This window comes from Octopus bimaculoides, chromosome 19, assembly GCF_046866305.1.
Source record: "Octopus bimaculoides isolate indiv1 chromosome 19, ASM4686630v1, whole genome shotgun sequence".
Taxonomy (NCBI): Eukaryota; Metazoa; Mollusca; class Cephalopoda; order Octopoda; family Octopodidae; genus Octopus; species Octopus bimaculoides.
Window position 1 is genome coordinate 31,324,969 of NC_142946.1, and position 23,715 is coordinate 31,348,683.

The 23,715-nt window shown below is 37.3% G+C and overlaps 1 protein-coding gene and 1 pseudogene across 2 annotated transcripts in view; one reads left to right on the plus strand and one right to left on the minus strand.

Moving 5' to 3' along the window:
- LOC106867429 (popeye domain-containing protein 3) overlaps positions 1-23,715 on the minus strand; it is a 136,807-nt gene that overhangs the window by 50,206 nt on the left and 62,886 nt on the right. For both annotated transcript variants that reach the window (XM_014912322.3, XM_014912308.3), the window contains exons 2-3: positions 13,297-13,591; positions 2,609-2,798 (exon numbers count right to left, since the gene is read on the minus strand). In XM_014912322.3, coding sequence (XP_014767808.1) covers positions 2,609-2,798; positions 13,297-13,585 — 479 coding nt within the window. In that variant the 5' untranslated portion in view covers positions 13,586-13,591. The remainder of the gene's footprint in view (positions 1-2,608; positions 2,799-13,296; positions 13,592-23,715) is intronic.
- LOC106867423 (general transcription factor II-I repeat domain-containing protein 2-like) lies at positions 19,076-23,242 on the plus strand (annotated as a pseudogene).

Consider the following 23,715-nt stretch of genomic DNA (forward strand, 5'->3'; position numbering starts at 1 on the left):
TTGTTGAAGATATCTAAGTCCACTTTGTGTAGGTTTCTTAATTTTTGTGGCAGAGCATTGAAGAGCTGTTAGGCCTTTGAACCATAAGCTATTGCAGTGCTTGGTCTTCAGTTTTGATGGTGTGGACAATACCTTTCATACATTATAATGGTGTCCAGTTTGGGCATTTGTATAACACTCAATGCTGAAATTCAGTACAAACCCTTCCAGAATTTTCCATATCTAGATTATTACATATCTGTCATGTCTCCTGGATATGTACCTTGTCTCAAGGGGATTTCAACTTGGAACATTTATATAAAAAAGGAGGGACTGTAGCATTCTGATCTAGTGAGTCTTATTATAGTTCTATGTCTTGCTGATCCAGGCCCAAAATGCAAGCTATTAAATAACTAATCTTCAGAAATGAACTGTATCTCCCTTTGATCATTGTGTGTAATAACATTGGTCATGACTACTAAAATCTCTCAATGCTTTTTGCCAACAGCAATAGAAAGAAATCTAACTGAAGTGAAAGTCGGGCTAGGTTACCTAGAAATTAACACAAATAGATCCTGAAGCCCAGTGTTCAACTAAAGTAAAATTATATTTTATATTTACATAAATTTCACTATCTTCTCATGATTGAATTTTGCTCTGTTGTTCAAAAGTTCTGTCTATACTACAATAATATATACTATTGCTCTGTTTTCTTTATACAACATCTTTTTAATTCCTATTTTATTGAAGAGAAGAGAAAGCCTGAAAAAAAAGTGTTTCTCTCTATGCTGGCTAAAGATTTGTTTAGTTCAACCAATAACAGGACAATATATTCAATACTATCCAATCAAAACCAGAGATTTTCATATGCTAGCAGCATAACACAGTTTAGCTGAAAATTTTTCAGAATTATTGAACATTTATCAATCGTGTAGAATAGAGATATTCCCTTGAGATTTCTTAAAAACGCCAATTGATCTAATTTTATCTCAATAAGTGTTCAGTTGATTTGGAAAATATTGTTCCCAGCAAAGATTTATACTGAATAAATGCATTAAGAAATATTGCAGCCTATTTCGAATATGTAAGGAATATTGCTTCCAAAAGCTGACAAAAGTTTTTCATCAGCTCCTCACATTTGGATAATATTGAGAAATAGGATAAGTTTCTTTGAATTCATGGTATTTCCAATTGTTATATTCTTTGTTTTCAAGTGGCACCATTTGTGTCCCTTAAGACTTTGTCAACTAGCTGAAATGATAATAAAATAATACTGATGCTTATGAATTGATGTCTGATAAGTTACTATGAATTAGAAACATACAAAAGTGGTAGTGCTGATGGTGGTGATGGTCATGGCAGTGACAGTGGTGGAGGCAGTAGCAGTGGTGGTGGTGGTAGTAAGTAGGAGTGACATTCTATTTCACCTTCAGTGTTATAAAAGCCTTTCCTAATTGGCTTTCTGTTCAGTTCAGCACAATGTCTCTCTCTTACATTAATCTATGAGACGTACTTCTGCTAGTATTGTCCGTCTGGTAGTGGGCATGTGGCTCAATACCATGTCTGTCAATTTTCAGTAATCTAACATCATGTGACTGGTATTGAACATATTGTGCATTGTGTATTTAGTGAAACAGGGTGTATAGAACACAGTAGTTTAGGTGTTTGTCTCTCATCCCTTCTCTGTTTCTTCTTCTACTTATCACAGTAAACATTGTTCAATGCTCCCTAAAGAACACAACAAATCCACAGAATTCCTCCCAACAAAAATTTTCCTTCAGAGATTCCAAAGGCCACATCTTCGGATTTGTTTGTGCTATATTCATAGAAATATCTTTGGAATTTCTTAATATCTTCTACTGGCTGGAAATACTTAAAAATGCCTTCAAGTTATTGTATGATTTTAGGGAGATTAGGTGAAGTCAAAATAGACATATGATAGAGCTGAAGGTCATTGGGGGAAAGAAACATGTACATGGCCAACCACAGAATGTTTCAAGCCTCACTACTATATCAGGCCGTTTGTTGGAAATTTTGAGTATTAGAACAATAATTACAATAATGTTACTGCTCAGACTGACCATTAAACAGGATGGTATTTTAGTCTGCTTTATAGATTTGGTATCTTTTATGGTGCTTTGTTGAATGTTATTAAGGGTATTTGTTATGGTAATATTAGTAGAAACATCTTACAGTCTGAATAGATGTCTGCAGATTGCCACAGTCTTAATCTTTAACTAACTGCTGTCATAATCATTTAAATATATACACCATATGTACTTCGTCTGTCTTTATGTTCTGAGTTCAAATTCCCCTGAGATCGACTTTGCCTTTCATCCTTTTGGGGTCGATAAATTAAGTACCAGTTGCATACTGGGGTTGATCTAATTGACTGGCCCCACTCTCCAATGATTTCAGGCCTTGTGCCTAGAGTAGAACAGAATATATATATCATATGTACCCAAACATGTTCTCTCTTTATTAACCTTAACAATCTTCATTTCCCTTTCTATTTCTTTTATTAATGGTGTTCTGAATGTTTATGGGTCTTCTAAGATACAAGTGGCATAGCTTGAAGATTTACCATTAATATATATGTTGGGCAAGATAAATGTTAACATTGATATACCTTGGAACTCTCAGTGGTTGGAAAACGCTGATGTAGACTTCTTCAAGTTCATCACAAAACTTCACCGGACGGATTCGGTAGGTTATTAAAAGAAGTTGGACTCCATTTATTATCATAAAAGCAAAATTCCAAGAAAAGAAGTCCGGTGCACAAAGAATTACCCAAGACCAGGCAGACAACAGAAGAAAACCTGCAACAAAGAAAAATAGAAAAACATTCAATTCTTGAAGGTTCTTTCTAAGCAAGTGTTTGTTTAAGAAGTGGTAAAAGCTTAATAAAGGTATATTTTTCTGAGGTTATGCATGTAAAATGGCATGAAACTTTTGTGTGTGAGGATGAGGGTTTGGAGATGTTGTTTAGCCTCAGGTCAGTCTTGACCAAACAAATGTACTATCAAAAACATTCCAGCCATGCCTATCCAGAGGGTTTTGGGTTGACATTATTGGCATTGGTTGAATTGACGAGGACAAGCAAATTAAGAGAATTGGATATTTAAGGGAAATAAAAGCAATTAGACTTTTACATCACTACCTGACTTTTTGGTATCTTTAGTGGCATTCAGTCTGTCCCAACTATTCAGACCAGCTCTACAGTGTAGGGATAACATGTGATTCCTGATTTATTTTTGTCCCTCATTCCACAAATGATAGGAGTTTGTGTAAGAAGTCATGACCAATAACCTTCCCCGTCTCACAAGGTCACGAAATAAGGGTTCAATAGTTTAAATATTGTTGATTAATGTTGGGCATAGGGTATGTATTACTGATAGATGATAATAAGTGTGTGGATCCGTTGTATTCTAGTAACTAAAGTAATATGGAAACAATGTAAAATGGTTGAGAATGGTGTGTAAAATGGTAGAACAGCATTTATTGAAGGGTTTTGAAAGAGTGACTGACATACAACAGGACATGGACAGACATAATACACAGTTTGCTACTTCAAAAAAACAGAAGTTGTTATTTTTTAAATTGAATTAGTTAGTGACATCACAACATCGTCGTTGTCGTCGTCATCATCATCGTCACCACCACCACCACCATCAGCAGCAGCAACAGTAGCAGCAGCATTTTACGTATACTTTTCATACTGACATAAATCAAATGGTGTGACAGGCTCCAACAAGTTGGAGGACCATGTTTTGCTCCATTGTCTCATTTTGGTTTGGTTTCTATGGTTAGATACCCTTCCTAACACCAACCACTTTTATAGAATGTGCCAAGTCTAAAGAGGCCTCTTAAGCCCTGTATTGTCTCTGCTTGATTCACTAATCACATTACAGAGTGTACTGGTTACTTTCTTCATGCCACCAGTACAACTAAAGTGCTACTAAATCACCAATCAAATCTTCTTACAAAGCTTCGGTTGACTCAAGGTTATAGGAGAAGACACTTGTCCAAGGTGCCACACAGTGGGACTGAACCTGGAACCATGTGGATGAGATGCAAAGTTGTTAACCACTTGGCCAGACCTGTAGAAATACATACAAACATATATATAATAATAAAAAGAAGTTTTGGATGGAAATTAGTAAATCCTTTAATGCATTGCAATGTACATTCCCATAAACCACGTGTCTTTGTTGCTGCATTCCCCATCCATTGAATATTACAAATATGATTTGCAAAATCCATGAATTTTAAGGGGAAATATTAATATATGTGCCCGCTTCTTCAGGCAAAAAATTGCATTAGTGTTTTGGCTACATTAAATGTTTAACTAAGAGATATTTACCAATTTACACCAATCAGAATCCTCTGAGATGTTTATGTGCAGTTCTTGTGACAACACAGCAACATGTAACTTCAGACAGAAACAAATGCAAATTTAAAAACAACAACTTGAGGAGAAGCATGATTTATAAGTGTGAAGTGAAAAGCAGATCCACTAAAATATGTGAACATTGGTGGAACATTGAATGCAATGAAAAACCATCTGAGAAACCCATTTTAAGTCATTTTCAGATGAAAATAAAAGTCATGCTCATCCTTAGCTAGCCTCTTCTGGAGACTAAAATAGAATGGGGTGGAACACACAACTAAATGGTCTATACAAAATAAATGCCAAACCACTTGATGGAACATCATGATCTGCAGCTTATGTCTGGAGGAAACATGAGATTATTATCTTCAAGGAAAGCATAGTTAATAGACATTCTGAAGTGATTGTATTTGTAGATATAAAATAAAAAAAGTCTTTCCTGGGACTGAAACAGACAAACTCTAACCATCAGTAACATCAAACCAAACAATGGGACCTCCCAAATGAAGTAAACAAAAGAGATCATATATGTATACAGTAGAAAATTTATTACAAGGAAATTTTGCATAATGGAATATAAACATCAAGGACCCCAAATTGAACATGCAAGGAAGACTATACTAGAGGAGATATGCTGACTACATAGAAAAGCCATGACTAACAAATGACACTCCCACCTAAGCAACAACATTGACAGAACAGCAGAGTCCCCTGTAAAATACTTAATGATACCAAGCTAATCTTATTCTCTGCATTCACTGGTGCCTGATAACATCTAAACAAAAATTTGCTCCCTTCTCCTTACAGCTTATAAAATCATTAATGTAGCACCCTACTGAGATCAGGGTTAAATCAAATGCTCAATTCATATACACTGAATTCAAAACAAAGAAATTCATGAACATTTTCTTTTACTTCTCTTATATCATTGATTCCTTCTCTCTTCCTATCCACACACGGTCACTTGCACAGATCTAAATACAAAGTAAAACACTACATGTATCCACCCTCCCATATTGTTTATATATATCTATTTGCATGCTTAGTCAAAATAGTCACAGGAACTGCCCATAAATCCCAGAGAATCTTCTGATTGGTGTAAATTGGTAAATATCCCTTAGCTAAACATTTGACACAGCCAGAACAGTAATACAATTTTTTGCCTGAAGAAACAAACACATGTATTAATATTTCCCATTAAAATCCATATTTATTGCAAATCGTATTTGTAATATCCTTTGAATGGGGAATGCAGCAACAAAAGTATGTGGTTTTTGGAAACATATGTAGCAATGCATTACAGGATTTATGATTTTCCATCTAAAAATTCTTGTTATTACTATATTCATCTGACACTATAGTGACACCAGACTAAAAACCATCCCATAAAATTACTCTGGAAGATGGGAACAAGTGTTAGCCAGAATAAATAGCATAGGAGTTTTTTTATGAGGGCACTCAAAAACATTTTACATAAAAGAAATTAAAGGATATATATGTAAATGCCTGGAGAAACAAACACATGTAAAATCATTAATGTAGCACCCTGCCAGGATTGTTGGCAATAGCTGGCCATGTGTATTGCCTTCTTGGCAATACCTGGGCATGTATATTGTGTCCCTGTATCTTGAAGCATGCCCTAGCAATTACTACCATTTATCTCTCTCTTTTGTAAGTATACCCTGGCACTTCACCATCATCTTTCTCCTGCTCTCTCTTGCACTCTAGCTGTCTCCCACACTCTCTCTCTCTTTCCCTTGCTCTTTCCTCTGGCTGGGTAACCATGTATACTCTCTACAGCAACACACCTATTTCTGTCCTCTTTCTTGTTACCACTCTCTCCCTCTCCCTCTTTTTGTCTTTCCCTTTCTCTTCCTCTCCCCCCTCTCATGGTTGGGTAACCACGTACTTCCTCTACAGCAAGACACCTGTTTCTGCCTCTTTGTCTCTCTGTTACACTCTAACCTTTCATCATCGGACACAAGATCACCTCCCCCAATGCCTCCTCCCCTCTCAAAATTCCTTGTCTTGCTGGTGCTGGTGCCAGGTAAAAGGCATTTGGTCCACACTGTGACATGGTTGGCATTTGGAAGGGCATCCAGCTGTAAAAACCATGCCAAAACTTATCTGGTCTGTGCTGGTGCCACGTAAAAAGGCACTCAGTCCACACTACAGGGTGGTTGGTGTTAGGAAGGGCTTCCAGTCATAAAAACCATGCCAAAACAGACACAGTAGCCTGAGATAGTCATCTACCTGGCTGGCTCCTGTCAAACTGTCCAACCCATGCCAGCATGGAAAACAGATGTTAAATGATAATGATGATATGTATATGTTATAGTTAGGTTATCATTTTAAATCAAGTTAAAGAATAACATTAAAAGTAGGGGCAAATTTATTGTGAAGATTAAGTTGACTGGGACTTCAAGTTCCAGCTGTCGCCATATACATATATGTGTATTTATGTACGTATCTGTGTGTGTGTGTGTGTGTGTGTGTGTGTGTGTGTGCGCGTGTGTGTGCATGTGTGTGTGTGTGTGTGTGTGTGTGCATGTGTGCCTGCATTCATGCATGTGTGTGTGTAGCAAAAATCTCTTAATTTGTATTTCACTATATTTTACTGGGACTGAACTCAAATTCTCAGTTTGATTGTCGACAAATACAATCATCTGTTATGGTAACAGGTGAGATAACAAAGTGAGGAAGATGAGTAATAAACTTCATTTCAATCAAACCTTGCAACTGCATTGGCATTCTCAGTTGCTAGGATACAACAAAGTAAACAAATCTAAAGACATGTATAAAGCTGGAATGCAAGACAGTCCGTAGCAGATTAGCAGCCGGCCAAGACAATGACACTGGTCAAAGACAAGGACTGTCAGTTAGTAGCAAGAGTAGCACTGAGGAGTGAGACAATGTCATCAACTTCTAGACTTCCTCATACAGACTGTTTCACTCACAGTTGACAATCTGACAACATACAAGGCAACAAACAAACAAGCAAAAAAAGTAAAAACAGACTTCACACCATAGAATATATTAAATTTGCAAATGTTTCTATTTCATTGCATTTTGACATTATAGAAGCTATAGTTGAGAAATTATTAACAATGAACAAGCATTCATGCTTCTTTTTTAGCATGCTTCTATTTCGCACATATATTAGTTCAGTTCTACTAGTTCTCATGATATGTTATGTTCTGTATGGTTTCTATAAAGAATTTTCAGTGAGAGCAATATATTTATCTCTTTATTTTCTCTCTTGAATTAAATTTTTCTTTATGTTAACTTGAAGATCATTGAACTTTGGATTTTTTCAATCTCAATCACAGATTTTTTAATTAATTTGTTTAAACTAAATAGTTTGAAACTTTGGATACTGGTTGAATGTATCACGTAGAACATGGTTTACTGTTAACATTTATAACAAAATTTTGTATTTTACACGTCATTGATTGGTTAAAATTACCCAAATTGAACTTTTTTGAACAACATTGCTGTTGACCACACAGATACAGTGACCACAACAATACCTTCTCAAGTATGTACAGAATAAAAAGAAAATTTAGTTAACGAGAGAGATAAAGGGAAAAGAAATAACATGTGTGAGTCAGTGTGTGTAATGAGTTGGTAAATGAGTATTTGCCAATCATTTATTTGAAAACCTTCATGTGTTTGTGTGTGTGTGTGTGTGTAGCAGCAGAACTATCCCTCCATGATGGAACATTTTCCCAATGTCAATCTGGAGTTTTATATAGAAACAGCAGCTGATAAGAGACAAAGTATTCTCTCATCTTGAAGATAAACCATATTGTTTAAGATAATGTCTGAGCAATAAGAGTCGTCCATGAGAGAAACTCAGAGATTGTATGTAATAACTTGAGGATTTAGTTTTGGGTTATTTATTTGTACAGAGGATGTGGTGTAAACTATTTCTTGGTATCACGGGAAGAATGACGTTGCCATGATTCCATTATGTAGGAGAGAAAATATTAATACATCTCACTCTACAGAAACCATGCTAATAGTGGTGATGTTGATGAGACTGGTGACATGATAAAAGAGGATGAGTTGTGACTAAATATTGTAATAAAGTACAGAGCTGCAAGTAAATCTATACTATGAAGGAGAATGTGAGTTTATATAATTGAATGGGATGAAATAGATTGTTTTTTATGTTTCCACTTTGAGATCTTGGAAATAATGTTGAAATAAATTTGCTTTCATATATAATATTTTCTAACTTTGCCATTGGTCTCTTTATCCTTTTTTTTCTTTATACATACACGCTAATACACGGCCTATGTTATATTCCCCACTCATGTTGATACAACGACAGGGGCAAAACTAGTTGGTATACAGCACTTACTCGGTATTACCTGTATCTTTAGGGTTTGGTCGACTCCAATACCCTTCATAACCTTTATTTGCTTATATATATATATATATATATATATATATATATATATATTCTTTTATTCTTATATGTGTTTCAGCCAGGTGGCTGTGGTCATGCTGGAGCACCACCATTATATGAAATTTTTTTTTAAATGTTGAATACTGGTAGAATTCTGACCAGTTTGCTGATTTCAGTACCAAAGAGTTCAAGGACAGAATGGGATAATGTGAGATAAGTTGCTTCAATTAAACATTGAACAGGTGATTGATTGAATGTAGAGGTAGAGTTGAAGAAGTGGTAATGACGGGGATTATTTACATGTAACAGTTTGCATGTTTGTGTGAAATATATCTTTTATGTAGGGATAACAACTTGTCAAAATTTCTAAACAAATAGCAAGTGGAAGTTAAGAAGATGTGTGTGTGTGTGTGTGAGTGTGTGAATTGATGTTTGACCATCTTTGCTAATGAGAAAGCAATGTCATGAAACAAATTTGATTGTTTTTAGATGTCTAAATTTAATCACTAACATTGGAACCCAAAGTTTCTGACTAAAATTGGCTTTTGTAGGCATTTTAGATATAATTTACAAGCAAATGGTTCGATGGGGACACTTAGTGTCATAAAGAGAGGGATAATTTATGCAAAAAGTGTGCTAGGTATAAGAACATATATGTGTAAATACAACTGGTGCAAGCATAGCTGTGTGGTTAAGTTCACTTCTCATCAACATAGTTTCAGGTCCAGTCCTACTGTATGACACCTTGAGCAAACGTTGGTTTGGTGGGCAGAAATTGAATGAAGCCCTTGTATTGACACACCCACACACACACACACACACACACACACACACACACGCATGCATGCATGCACGTGTGCATACAAGTGTGTGATTTTTGTTTTAACTTTGCACGATGATTGTAAATGAGTACTACCATCATACAAGTGGTGTACTTTGTCTATAATTGTTAGTGAAAACATATCCATCCATGGGGGAAATGTTAGTTTGTTGAGAAAAAGTGAGGGGTTGACAAGAGAAAGGGCATCTATCTATAGAAAATCTGTATCAACAAATGCCTTACAGCTTCTGAAAGCCTGATAAAATGGACATTGAAATCATAATGATGATGATGATGATGGTGATAGTTTTGCACAATTGCAATCCTGGTACTCATCAGAGGTGCTGGTAGGAAGAGTACAGCAATAGCTCTCTGCTACTGGCGCTTAAGAAATGCTACATTTGGTTTTTAGGTGCCATGTAAAACTGAACAAAAAAATCACTATGGGAGAAGTTCAGATGAGAAATGTATCTGGAATTATGCCCCTTGGACAAGGACTAGAGTGTCTTCGTAAAGTAAGGAGTAACTGTTTGCAGAGTGGGGGTTGGAGTGGGTAGACGATCTTAAAATCATGTGTGAACATGAACACATACATTATAAGTTCTAGAATCATCAAGGGCAATGAAAGTCAGGTATTTGGCTGCAGAAATGAAACAGCAAGCATTGTAATGAAAGAGCTGGCAGCCAATTTAATGAAAAAAGATGCATCAGATCCAGAGTTCAACAAAAAGATTGTTTGTCACTGTAAACACTCATCCTGAATTGACACTCAACTAGCTTTGAAATGTGCAGCCATTCAAAAACTTGTATTTGAACTAAAGAATATTTGCGAGAAACTTGATGAAGCATTTCAAGGATCTCTGTAGCAGATTTGCCTAATTTCATTCAAAGTTTGATGCAGGTATGTTACTTGAATTTGGCAGCCTTTGTAAAAATCACAGTAATTCAAACATGATATTAAAAAATCTCATGTAATAATTGAACACAAGTATATAGCAGGAAGCTTATATGTTGGTTGGCTCAGTAGGCTGACAATCAGTGATTGTGGTGTGGGGTGGAGGATGATGTTGATGATGATGATGATAATGATTATGATGATGATGAGGAAGACAATGATGAGTGGGCAGAAGGTAAGGATGATAATTTACACAAAACACGATACATATCATTAAACTCATGTCATTAAACCATGTTGCTACTGATGGTATTGGTAACATTGGTTGTCTTAAGATGACAGAGATGCAGTCAGAAAGGAATCCCTCTCTGGATTATCCAGGATTATTCAAACTATTTTAAAATTCAATTAACAAACTAGGATTAACAACTTCCATCAATAAATTTTCTGCTCTCTTTTCTGTAATGCTGTCTCTGGCTAACATTTCTGTTGTTACTATAGCAACAGTTTATAAATTATAAATAGCTATTAAAGTGGTGAGTTATCTGAGTCACGAGGGTGTTGGATAGAATATCTTTTGTTATTTATTCTGTTTCTCTGTACTCTGAGTTCTAATCCCACCAAAGTCAACTTAACCTTTTAAGTTATTGGGTTCAGTAAAAAAAAAAAAAAATTGACTAACTTAGGGCAGAGCATTGATAGACCTGGTAGCATATCAAACAGAATGCTTTACAGAATCTCTTCTTGTTTACCACATTCTGTCAGCAAACTTGCCAAGTAGCAAAACCTTAAGTAGCATTTTCCCCTGGAAGATGGTGAGTGATTTGGAAGACCTGGCACAAGCCACCACTCCCAGAAGTGTGAAGAAAATTCATCACCTTGTACATGGGGATCGTCGGAGGACAATCAACAACATTGCTGATGTTGTTGGTCTGTCGTAATGGTCTGTCAGATAATTCTAACATTTGAATTGAACATGCTGCATGTCTTTGCCAAGTTTTGTCCCCCGCCTACGGATCACTGAGCAGAAAGAACATTGTGTTGACATCTGTCAAGATCTCTATCACACATCACTGATGACTCATCCTTCTTGTTAAGGATCATCCTCAGCAGCAAGAATTGGATCTATGGGTACAATCCTGAGATGAAGCAGCAGTTGTCACAATGGAAGAACTCTTCATCTCCATGGCTGAAGAAGTTACAACAGAGCTGCAGCTCAGTCAAGAGAATGCTAATCATTTTTTTACATCAGCAGTATTGTGCATCGAGAATTTGTCTCCCGGAGCCTGACTGTCGACCGAGAGTCCTACTTGAAGCATCTGGAGGAGGACAGCAACTGGAGTGAAAGCAACGGGATATGTGGAGCCTCAAGAATTGGATTCTTCATGATGACAATGCACCCTGTCACTGAGCTCTCCTCACATGTGAGTTTCTTGCCAAAAACAACATGGTATTGCTTCTGTACCGGCCCTATTTGCCAGGTTTAGCAACTGTGGACTTCCATCTCTTCTCCAAGATGAAAATGCAGCTCAAAGGTTGCTCTTTTAACATCATTGTCAAGATCCAGAGTGAATCACAGAAGGTCCTCGACTTGCTTGGGGAAAACGACTTCCAGGCAAAATTCCAAATGTGTCAGAAATGCTGGGACCACTGGGACCACAAGGTGAATACTTCGAAGGAGATGATGTTAAAACTTAGGTAAATAAGTTACTTTTTTATTAAACATAATTAGTCTGGGAACTTTTTGATACCACCTAATATTTACAAGATAATGAATCCTGAACATTGATTTCCTGTCTAAAAGTTGAAGTTGGTGCTCTACTAATATCTAATTTAGAAGCTGCACATCTGTCACAACAAGTAATCTGAGATATTCCTTCATGTCCTGCATTGAGGTAATAAAAGTGGAGTTGCCTTGTTGACTTCGTAACTTGTGGTCTCATCACTTATCTTAACAAAAACATCCTCAGGAAAATGGTGAAGAAAATATTCAATGGGTTTCACTTCTAAGTTGCAAAGCTTTGCAAGGCCAACATCACTAGCAAAAACATTGATGCAATAATCAGCTATGGGCTTACTTCATTCCTGCTAAGAATCATTAAATCCTGATGTGTACTGAGGACAATGAAATATCTCTCTGATTATTTTCTCCAAGTCTAAGGTATCATTCTCTAATTAAATCATCATTAAATAATGTTACTAAATCATTAATAAATACTACTCGGTACTAACTCACTACATGAGATATTATTCACTGTGATGTTCATACATAAAAGGGGGGAAAAAACTCCAAAGAAATTTACTCAGAAAACCTTGAGATAAATGCACATGGTGTAAGCAAGAAGTCTTTCAAAAAGTGTTTTCTAAAGTGAGGCTAAACTTTATTTCTTAAACAAATAAGTGCTTAATTCTTGTTTTTCAGAACAGGTAGTCTAGGAGAAGATTAAGAGAAAAATTATCTGTTTCTAAAAGATGGAAGTAGTCTAAATTTCCCTTCATGTCAAGTAAAGCAACAAACCCTCCAAGACATATCAGGAAAAATTATCTCAAGTAAAATAGTAAAAAAATTAATTAATTAATTAAAACTATTTGTTGTAGCTTTCAAACTGAAAATGCAGCTGAAACACCGACTGAGGCTTAGCCTCTCCCATATAAAAAAAAAATAACATACAAAACAAAAAGAAAATGCAGTAACAGAATCAACAACAATATCAGTAGCAGTAGCAGCAACAACAACAACAAAAACAGGAACAGCAGCAGAAATAATTTCTCAAAGAAATAAGAAATAGTTTACTTACCAAGTAAAAATGTGCTATGTAGAAATAGAACACCATAAGTCCCATCAGGGGCCATTAAACCAATACAGAGAGCAGCATTAGCCAACTGGAAGAGAATATGATTTATTGGTTTCCATGATGTGCAACCAGTTACTGAGAAAGGAGCAGTCATTGTTAATAGTGGTGGTGGTGTTGGTGTAGATTCAATGTAGGCAGATGTAAAGTTTGTGGAGGAATTACTGCTTTGGGAAACTGAGCTGTTACCAAGTGGTGCCAAGATGGGAAGGAGTGTAAGGTCACTCCAACCCATAATGTTCTGTGGAATCAGAAACAACACAATGTGAGATTATAGCAAAGATAAATATTTAACCATTTAGAGATTACATTTAAAAGAGAAAAAAAACATATAACCTATACATTTTAATTAATTTTTTAAAAGTAATTGACAATCTTGAGGAATTTACTACCATAACCCTTTTCCTTGTTAAACTGGTGCTTAGAACATGATAAAATGCTTTTAGTTACAATTATGATAGAATATCTTAATTTAAATATGAATACTTGAAAAATTGCCAGTTGCCTATCGAAGAATAAGAGGAATCTCAGATAGGTTGGTCCCAAAAGGTTGAATTTAATGAATTAATCCTATTCTATTATTTCCAGTGTTGAGATTTTTATTGTCTGAAAATCCTGGAATCCTATTTAAAACGTCTACAAACCCCTAATATTTTCCTCAAGCATTGAGAAAAGTTTATATACCTAATGATTTCTTGGTACAGTTGTACCCATTGCTAGACTAATCAACAAAAGTATAAACCTTTTGAGTTTTACTCACTGCTTGAGTAATTAAAGTGAGGATGAATCTCTTGAGTCAGTCATATTTGACATTGGATAATGAGCATGAATATTAACAACTTAAGGAAGTTTCACATTATTTACATTATTTACATTTGACGGATATTTGTCCTCATCTTGTTTGTTGTTAACAACAAACAAGATGAGGACAAATATCCGTCAAATGTAAATAATGTAAATAATGTAATTAATGTACATAATTCCTCATCTCTTAAATATAGTACTGTATTAAGAAAGTTGTACTTAAATGTAAAACTCTTAAGACAGTTGTATTCCCTGCTGTATTTTGAAATTTGAAGGAGCTTGTTTATGACAATAACTACATTTTTGTTGTACATCATTAACACTAAACTTCCGCCTGCTCTGGTATTCAGTTTTCTTCATTAAAGATTGGAATCTTTATCTTTGAGAACAGGCGTTGAACAATTTACGTACTACATTACCTTAGCAACTGTATATAAACTTCTACATGTCAATAGTATGAGGTGGTTCAACTGTAAAGTTCATAGATCCCCTTGTGGACCACACACTTTCTTCATCAGTGTTACAGTGCTTGTGTACCATTGGTGAAGAAGCTTTCATCTCAGGTAGGTCACCAACAGCTGATAAGATGTCATCATCATTGTAATACTGGTTCCTAACCAGAGGCTTTTTTCATGTTGGGGAAGTGATTATAGTCACATGTGGCCAAATCAGGAGAGGAGAGAGAGTAATCAACCATTCAAAGACACTGTTACACACAACAGCCATTGAAACTAAAGACTTGTGTGTTGGAACATTGTCCAGATGAACCAAAACTTCTTTCATCAGTTTTCCTGGGTGTTTGACTTTGATAGCCTTTTGCAACTGCCTCAGCACATTAGCATTGTACTTGCCATTAATGGTGTGGCCCTTTTGAAGATAATTAATAAACACAATACCTCTTACATCTCAAAAGACTGAGGCCACCACCCTTTCCAGCAGATGAAACAAGCTTAGCTTTCTTTGGAGCAGATGAGAAGAGGTGTTTCTGCTGCATAGACTGTCTCTTTGTCTCTGGCTCAAAGTAAGGAATCCAACACACATTCTGAGTTAGGAAACATTCAAGGAAACTTGCTGGATCAGTTTCAAACAATGTCAGATCTCCCGTGATGTGATCAGCCTGGTGTACTTTTGATCTAGTGTCAGAAGACATGGCACCTACTTAGCAGAAACCTTCATCATGCCAAGTTTATTGTGCAGAATATTCACAATTCTCTTAGGAGATATGCTAATAGCACCACCAGCTATTTGATTTATCACCAATCACTTATTATTGGACAGAGATTTAGAGACAAGTTATTTGAAGCATTTGACGAAATAGAAGGGGATATAGCATCATACAACGTGGAAGACAATTGGAGATTTCTGCGGGACAACCTGTTGAGAGCCACAGACCAGATCTGTGGCTGGTGTAAAGTCCCCTCTCGACCCAGAGTAACGTGGTGGTGGAACAAGGATGTAGACGGGGCTATTAGACAAAAGAAACAGGGAATTCTACCAATCTGCCAGAAGGGAAGCTAGGTGACAGGTTTATTTAGCTAGAGGGGAAGCAGATAAGAAAAGATTTGCCAATGTTCTGCACCGTGAGGACCAAAGACTCGAGGTATTTCGTGTTGCAAGACAGTGTCTGAGAGAGAATAGTGATGTTGTAGGAGAGAAATGTGTTCGCATGGATGATGGTACGCTTGCACTAAATGAGGCTGCAAAGAAAGAGGTCTGGAGATGCCACTACGATAGATTGCTTAATAAAAAGAATGAATGGGAGAAAGAGAGCCTGCCGTATGTCGACCCAACAGAGGGACCAGCTATCCGAGTTGACAGTACCAGGGTAGATAAAGCAATTAAGAGTATGAAGACAGGGAAAGCCCCCGGCCCATCAGGAATCACTACAGAGATGCTCAAAATATCTGGCAGTGTTGGCTACAGCCTAGTCACCCGTATTACGAACTAGGTGATACACGAAGGAGTCATACCCAATGACTGGTGTAGTAGCACCATAGTAAACTGCTACAAAGGTAAAGGTGACACTTTAGACACTAATAATTACAGAGGCATCAAGCTGTTAGATCAGGTTATGAAAGTTACGGAGAGGGTCATAGCCCAACTAATTAGGGAGCAAATCAATTTAGATGAGATGCAGTTTGGGTTCGTGCCAGGTAAAAGCACCACTGATGCCATATTTCTAGTGAGACAGCTGCAGGAGAAATATCTAGCCAAGGATAAACCTCTGTACCTGGCCTTCGTTGACATGGAGAAAGCCTTTGACAGGGTCCCCCGATCCCTTATCTGGTGGTCAATGAGGAAACTTGGGATAGAAGAATGGTTAGTGAGAGCTGTGCGAGCCATGTACAGAGATGCTGTCAGTAAGGTGAAGGTTGGAAATGAGTACAGTAATGAATTCCGGGTAGAGGTAGGGGTCCACCAAGGTTCCGTCCTCAGCCCCCTCCTATTTATCATAGCCCTCCAGGCGATCACAGAGGAATTCAAGACAGGTTGCCCCTGGGAGCTCCTCTATGCTGATGACCTTGCACTAATTGTGCAGTCACTATCAGAAATAGAGGAGAAGTTTAAGGTGTGGAAGCAAGGACTAGAATCGAAGGGCCTTAGAGTCAACCTAGCAAAAACCAAAATCCTAATAAGTAGGAAGGTAGATAAAACACAAATCCCTTCAGGTAGATGGCCCTGCTCAGTATGCAGTACAGGAGTAGGTAGTAACTCTATAAGATGTACCAGGTGCAAACTATGGACACATAAGAGGTGCAGCAATATCAAAGGCAGATTAACTACAAAGTTAGTCTTTGTATGTGGCAGATGTTCAGGTGCAATAAACACTGTAAACAAACAGGAAACAACTTCTATCTCATTCCAGGGAGAAAAACTAGAGGTAGTTGATAGCTTCCGCTATCTGGGTGACCAAGTTAGTAGTGGGGGTGGGTGCGCTGAAAGTGTAACTGCTAGAATAAGAATAGCCTGGGCCAAGTTTAGAGAGCTCTTACCTCTGCTGGCGACAAAGGGACTCTCACTCAGCGTAAAAGGCAGACTGTATGACGCATGTGTACGAACAGCCATGCTACATGGCAGTGAAACATGGGCTGTGACTGCTGAGGACTTGCGTAAGCTCACAAGGAATGAAGCCAGTATGCTCCGTTGGATGTGTAATGTAAATGTGCATACCCGTCAGAGTGTAAGTATCTTGAGAGAAAAGCTGAACATAAGAAGCGTCAGTAGTGGTGTACAAGAGAGACGATTGCACTGGTTTGGACATGTGGTGAGAATGAATGAGGATAGCTGCGTGAAAAAGTGCCACTCCCTAACAGTTGAGGGAACCCATGGAAGAGGTAGGCCCAGGAAGACCTGGGCTGAGGTGGTGAGGCAAGACCTTCGAACATTGGGCCTCACCGAGGCGATGACTACTGACCGAGACCTTTGGAAATGTGCTGTGCGTGAGAAGACCCGGCAAGCCAAGTGAGATCGTTGCCAGTGCCCCTGGACTGGCTCTTGTGCGGGTGGCACATAAGATGTACCATCCTGAGCGTGACCGTTGCCAGTACCGCCTGACTGGCCTTGTAGGGTTTTCGAGCGAGATCGTTGCCAGTGCCCCTGGACTGGCTCTTGTGCAGGTGGCACATAAAAGACACCATTTCGAGCGTGGCCGTTTTCGTGCGGGTGACACGTAAAAGCACCCACTACACTCTCTGAGTGGTTGGCGTTAGGAAGGGCATCCAGCTGTAGAAACTCTGCCAAATTAAATTGGAGCACCAGTCCTCAGTCAAATCGTCCAACCCATGCTAGCATGGAAAGCGGACGTTAAACAATGATGATGATGATGATGTGGTGAACATGAACAATGGTTTTCTTAGTGGTGGAAGTTGCAGGACATACAGACCTTGGGTCATCCTCAAGAGTCTTCCTTCTCCTCCTAAATTCAGCTCCCCACTTTTGCACTGTTGATAAAGCTGGACCATCATCTCCTAATGTAGCAAACATGTTAGCATGAATGTCGTTGGGGGGTAACCCCTTTTTCTGCAGGTGCTTGATAACACTATGATGCCACATTTTGCCCGCTTTCAAGAGATGTTGCTACTAGTGTTTTTTTTTTCTAAGTCTTCTTTAAACAGTCAGATGTCAGGTTACCTAGAGAGAAGCAATCCAGATACTAAGAAGGATTGAAATTAATGCACCCTAGATTTCACAGCTCTAGCATCACTCCTTTATATTCAGCTAATGAACTTTTCAAACCACCCTCGTATATATTCAAAACTTTACTAAGGGTCAATTGTATATATTTGTCATTTAATTTTCTTCTTTCTTATTTTAAATAATTATTTACATTATATGTGTTTATTTCCTGTTGTCACCTTTTGAAGTCTGTCAGTTCAAATGTCTCTTTATATACTCCACTACAGAATATGACAAAGAAAGAATTATATTCTAAATGCTTATTTACATGCTTGCTAAATATGTTTGCTTTCATCTATACCAGACATGTCAAACTCCTGGCCTGTGGGCCACTTCCAGCCCATGCAGCAATTTCATCCAGCCCACGAGACCATTTTGATATCAGCATGAAATTGGTCCAAAAGGCAGCATCAGCAAACAGAGCACTTTGCTGCCCTCAGCAACACCCATGCCTTGTTACAACTACACATACATAGTGTGTGGCTAAAGCAGGCCATTACATTATATATAGCACTAACTGCACTACCTTTCTTACTAAAAGTAACAATAATTCAATATATGACTATAAACAACACCACGGCAACTATTACACCCTGTCTGTACAAAAAAAACACATTAAAGAGGCATGATAACACAGTCACAAGTCTTAATTGCAACTGCAACAAAGAATGCTGGGAAATGCTTCCTTCGATTCTCTAATCGCATGTTATGAAGTGCTGCTGACGCAAAATCTACTAATACCATAATGCACAACAGCCACCTTACTACTCTTTTGGATGATCCTTTTCATGGGATATCATTCAGTAGTAGTAGCTATCTATATCAATGGCCAAAGAGAAAAGTCAATGCTGGAAACAGAGCCTTTCAAATCCAGTGGGAAACCGAGCACATGTTTACTGACATTGATGGCAAACCCGTGTGTCTTAATTGTGGTGCTAATGTTGTTGTACTTAAAGAGTATAATCTCAAATGCCACCATGAGACAAAACATCAGAACAAGTATAAATAGCTCACTACTGAGCAGAAGCAATGAAAGGTACAGAAGCTGAAGAGGAATCTCACATTACAACAGACTTTTTTTTAATCAAAGCAAAATCACAAAGTGAAGTTGCTGTGAAAGCAAGTTTTGTTGTAGCAGAGATCGCAAGATCAGCCTGGCCATTTACCGAAGGAGAGTTTGTGAAGAGCTGCGTGATGAAAATGTGTGACATTTTGTGTCCAGACAAGAAGCAACTGTTTGCTAATGTGAGTATTAGCAGAAATATGGTTGCTGATCGGGTGCATGAGATGGCCACTGATTTGAAAATGCAGTTGATTGAAAAAGGCAAAGATTTTGTTGCATATTCTGTTGGTGTGGATGAGACTACTGCCACGACTGATACGGCACAGCTGGCTATTTTCATCCATAGAGTGGACTCCAATTTGTTCGAAATTTGGAGAAAATTTTGGATATTAAATTGATACAAGGGACAACAACAGGAAAAGACCTTTTTGAAAAATTATATCAGAGTGTAACCAATATGAATCTGCCATGGGACAAACTTGCTGGACTTACAACAGATGGAGCACTGGCGATGTGCAGTGAAAAAAGTGGACTAGTGGGTAGGATACATTTAAAGATGCAAGAAGAGAACTGTGCTGGTGAGTTGACAACATATCACTGCATCATACATCAGGAAACGCTGTGCACTAAAGCTTTAAAAATGGAACATGTAATGAGCACTGTAACACAAACCGTAAACTTTATCTGAGCTAAAGAGTTAAATCACTGCCAATTTCAGTCTTTCCTGTGGGAAATACATTCAGGATTCGGTGACGTGCCTTATCATATAGAGGTGTGGTGATTCAGTCGGAGAAAGGTCCTCAATATAGTTTTTGAGCTGGTTGAGGAAATGTGTCAGTTCATGGACAGTAAAGGAAAAGAATCCAAAGTTCTGCGGGATGAAAAGTGGAAATGTGAGTTGGCATTTCTGGTTGACATAATTGCACATCTCAATGTTTTAAATATTCAGCTCCAGGGATGGGATCGCATGACCAGTGATATGCATGATGCAGTGAAGGCATTTCAAGTGAAACTGTGCTTATGTGAGACACAAATGCACCAATTGAACTTGTCTCACTTTCCCTGTTGCCAAGTAATGTTAAGCCAAGTCAGTGCCCTGGTGTTCCCAAAACAACACTTTACTGATAAATTGAATGCTCTTCACACTGAATTCGCGTGGCACTTTAGTGATTTTGAAGAACAGAAAAATAATTTCGAGCTGCTTTGCAACCCATTTGTGGTGAATGTGGAAACTGCACCTGTACAGATTCGAATGGAGCTGATAGAACTGCAATGTAATGAGACATTAAAAGCAGAATATGCCTCTGTGGGGCCCGCACAGTTCACTTGCTTCATACCTGTAGCAATGCCCCAGCTCTGTTTACATGATGCTTGAACGCTGTCCTTGTTTGGAAGCACATATCTGTGCGAGCAGCTGTTCTCTGTGATGGAGATGAATAAAACGTCACATAGGCGTCGTCTCACAGATAATCAACTGCAATCCATCCTGAGAGTCTCAACAACACAGAACTTTGTCCCAAACATCAATGAACTTGTTGCCAAGAAAAGATGCCAAGTATATATATGCCAAGTATATATATGCCAAGTATATAAAGTATATGTACAAGTATATAAATGTATATATGCCAAGTATATAAAGTATATATACAAGTATATAAATGTATATATGCCAAGTATATATGCCAAGTATATATGCCAAGTATATATGCCAAGTATATATGCCAAGTATATAAATGCCAAGTATATAGCTTGGACAGACTTGCATAAGGAAAATTAAAAGTTTTGATTTATTATTTTAATTTTCACTAAAAAGCACATTTTTTATTTATATTTTCTTTTTCTTTTGCAACATGTTCTTATTTTAAATTTTTATAATTTTGACAGGAAATATTTTTATGTGGAGCAAAATATTTTAAGTAATTTAAGTTAAGAGTTAATTTATTTTGGGAATAAAATTATATGCCATCTGTTTCAATACATGTTCATGTTCAAAAAGTTTTAGTCTGTTCAATAAATATTTATCCTGTTCGACTTGTGACCTAAAGTGTGCTTTCAATTTTGGCCCCCTGTGTGATTGAGTTTGACACTCTTCTATATTGTTCTTATGCTATTTTAACATCATACTTTTTCTTCTCTCAAGTTAGAACCATATGTACAACTTTAAGATGAAGGACATGAAATTGGAATCACATCATTTTACAATCAGATTAATGTTTATGTGTGGAATTAATTATTTTGTCTTTAGTGTATTTCAGAATTATTTTCATAATTATTTATATAATTCTGGTCTAATTATGATTTTACCAAATCCTGTTATAATTAGAATATTAATCATTTAAGATTTCATTATAATTTGGCAGCAAGTATTAGCCACTCTAGGTTCACTGTACTACATATTTATCTTAACCTTGATTTCTTTGAATTGATGATGATGATCCTTGTAAAAATATATCAAATCTGTTGTGATGTAAACAACTCTGATACAAACAACAACATCTCTGTTTTTATACTTCTTTCAATGAAATTAACCTGTATTTTATATTTTACAATGGTTTTATCATAGAAGGAAAGCAGCTCTGATAACTTTTTGCAGAGCCTATGAGACTGGTTGAAGGAAGAAATAATAAATCAGGCCGGGGACTTAGTACAAATACATGTAGCAGAGATGACTTTGCTAAAAACATCCAGGGGCCATGGGATTTTTTTTATCTTGGTTGATGGATTGAAGTTCACTGCTTTATCTGTTGAAATTGGTTCTCTAAAAGTGAAAAATATGTTCATACGGCTTAGTGGCTACTATGTTGGATTCAGGATCATAAGGATATGCATTTGATTCCTGAGTGGAGCAATGCATTGTGTCATTGAGCTAGGCATTTTATTTTGCATTGCTCCCATCTACACAGCTGAAAATGGGTACCAGCCAAATACTGGTCTAACTCTATCACTCTCTCCCATTCTCACCTCTCTTCCCTTCTTTCTACCCTCTCCAACTATCATATCTTCAATGTTCCACTTGGTGAATGCAGGTTGGAACCAAATCAATGAGAAATATAAAGATCAAAATATATCATACATATAAACAATCTCTAATAAAATTAGGAACAGAAATAAGACAATAGCAATAAAGTCAAATATTTGTAAGAATGAAAAGAACAATAAAAATAGAAACTTCATTAAAAAAACGGTTAATTTGATATTGTTGTTTTGGGCTAAACAATAAAAAAAAAAGGTTCTATGTGGAGGTCAGCTGGCCACACAACATCAATATGCTAAAATACTAATTTCAAGAGAAAAATGACCACTATGAACCACTGATTATCAGTTTATAAATTCAGAACATAGAATGCATTTTCAGACTAATGTCCAGCACAGTCTGAAGACCTCCATTCTGGAGTTAAGGATGTTCCCCGGGTCAAGGGAGTCCTTTAGAATCCTCACTCTTTCCACTATGTATAGTTTACAGCACTTGGTCCCGTTTATGTAGGGGTCTGGATTTTCTAGGTTTCTCCATGATATTGTGTATGGAATCCCGTCATCTTTCAACTGCCATACATGGCTGGCTAATGACATAACATATCTCCTTTCTGGTATCCTAAAAGAGGATTTGTGGTTGGAGAGGCCTCATTTGAACATGTTCCTGGAGCAGTCGATGTATCTCTGTGGTTGGGTGTTAGCAGTGCTGTGTCTATTGGTATTGGTGCTGTTGCTACTGTTGTTGTTGGTACTGGCACTGTTGGTGCCATTACAGCTGGTGTTGGTAATGGTGCTGTTGCTGCTGTTGTTATGGTCATCATCATTGATGGAGGTGCTGTCACTGCTGCTATAGATATCATGGCGATATCTGCATAGTGATCATTGGCAAACTCCAGAGGTGACACTTTCATTTCCTCTTAGACATCACGTCACACAGTTGTTAATGTTTATTTGAGTTGGGTCACACCCTTCCAATTGCTATAGATCCATAATGCATCTTACGGCTGTGCCCGTCACATGTATGGTGAGGAATCCTACATTGGAGAGTGGTAACGACTAGGGTAGGGTAGCTGACTGCTTATTGTGATCATTTGTCTGTGGGTTTCCTGTAGTTTTGCTCTCTTTTACAAACTCAGTGAACATTCAGATATTTCTGATTTCAAAAGAAATTTGAACAATAGATATGAGATCCAAGCTAAAAAAGATTCCTAATAATTCAACTTATCTGGTTGACTTTAAGACCCCAACCCCACAAAAGGGACTTTAACTCCCACATTTTACAGCTCCATGTGCTCCATTTTTCAGGAGAAAAAACCTTTGAATAGGTTTCATAAGATTTGGATTTTGGA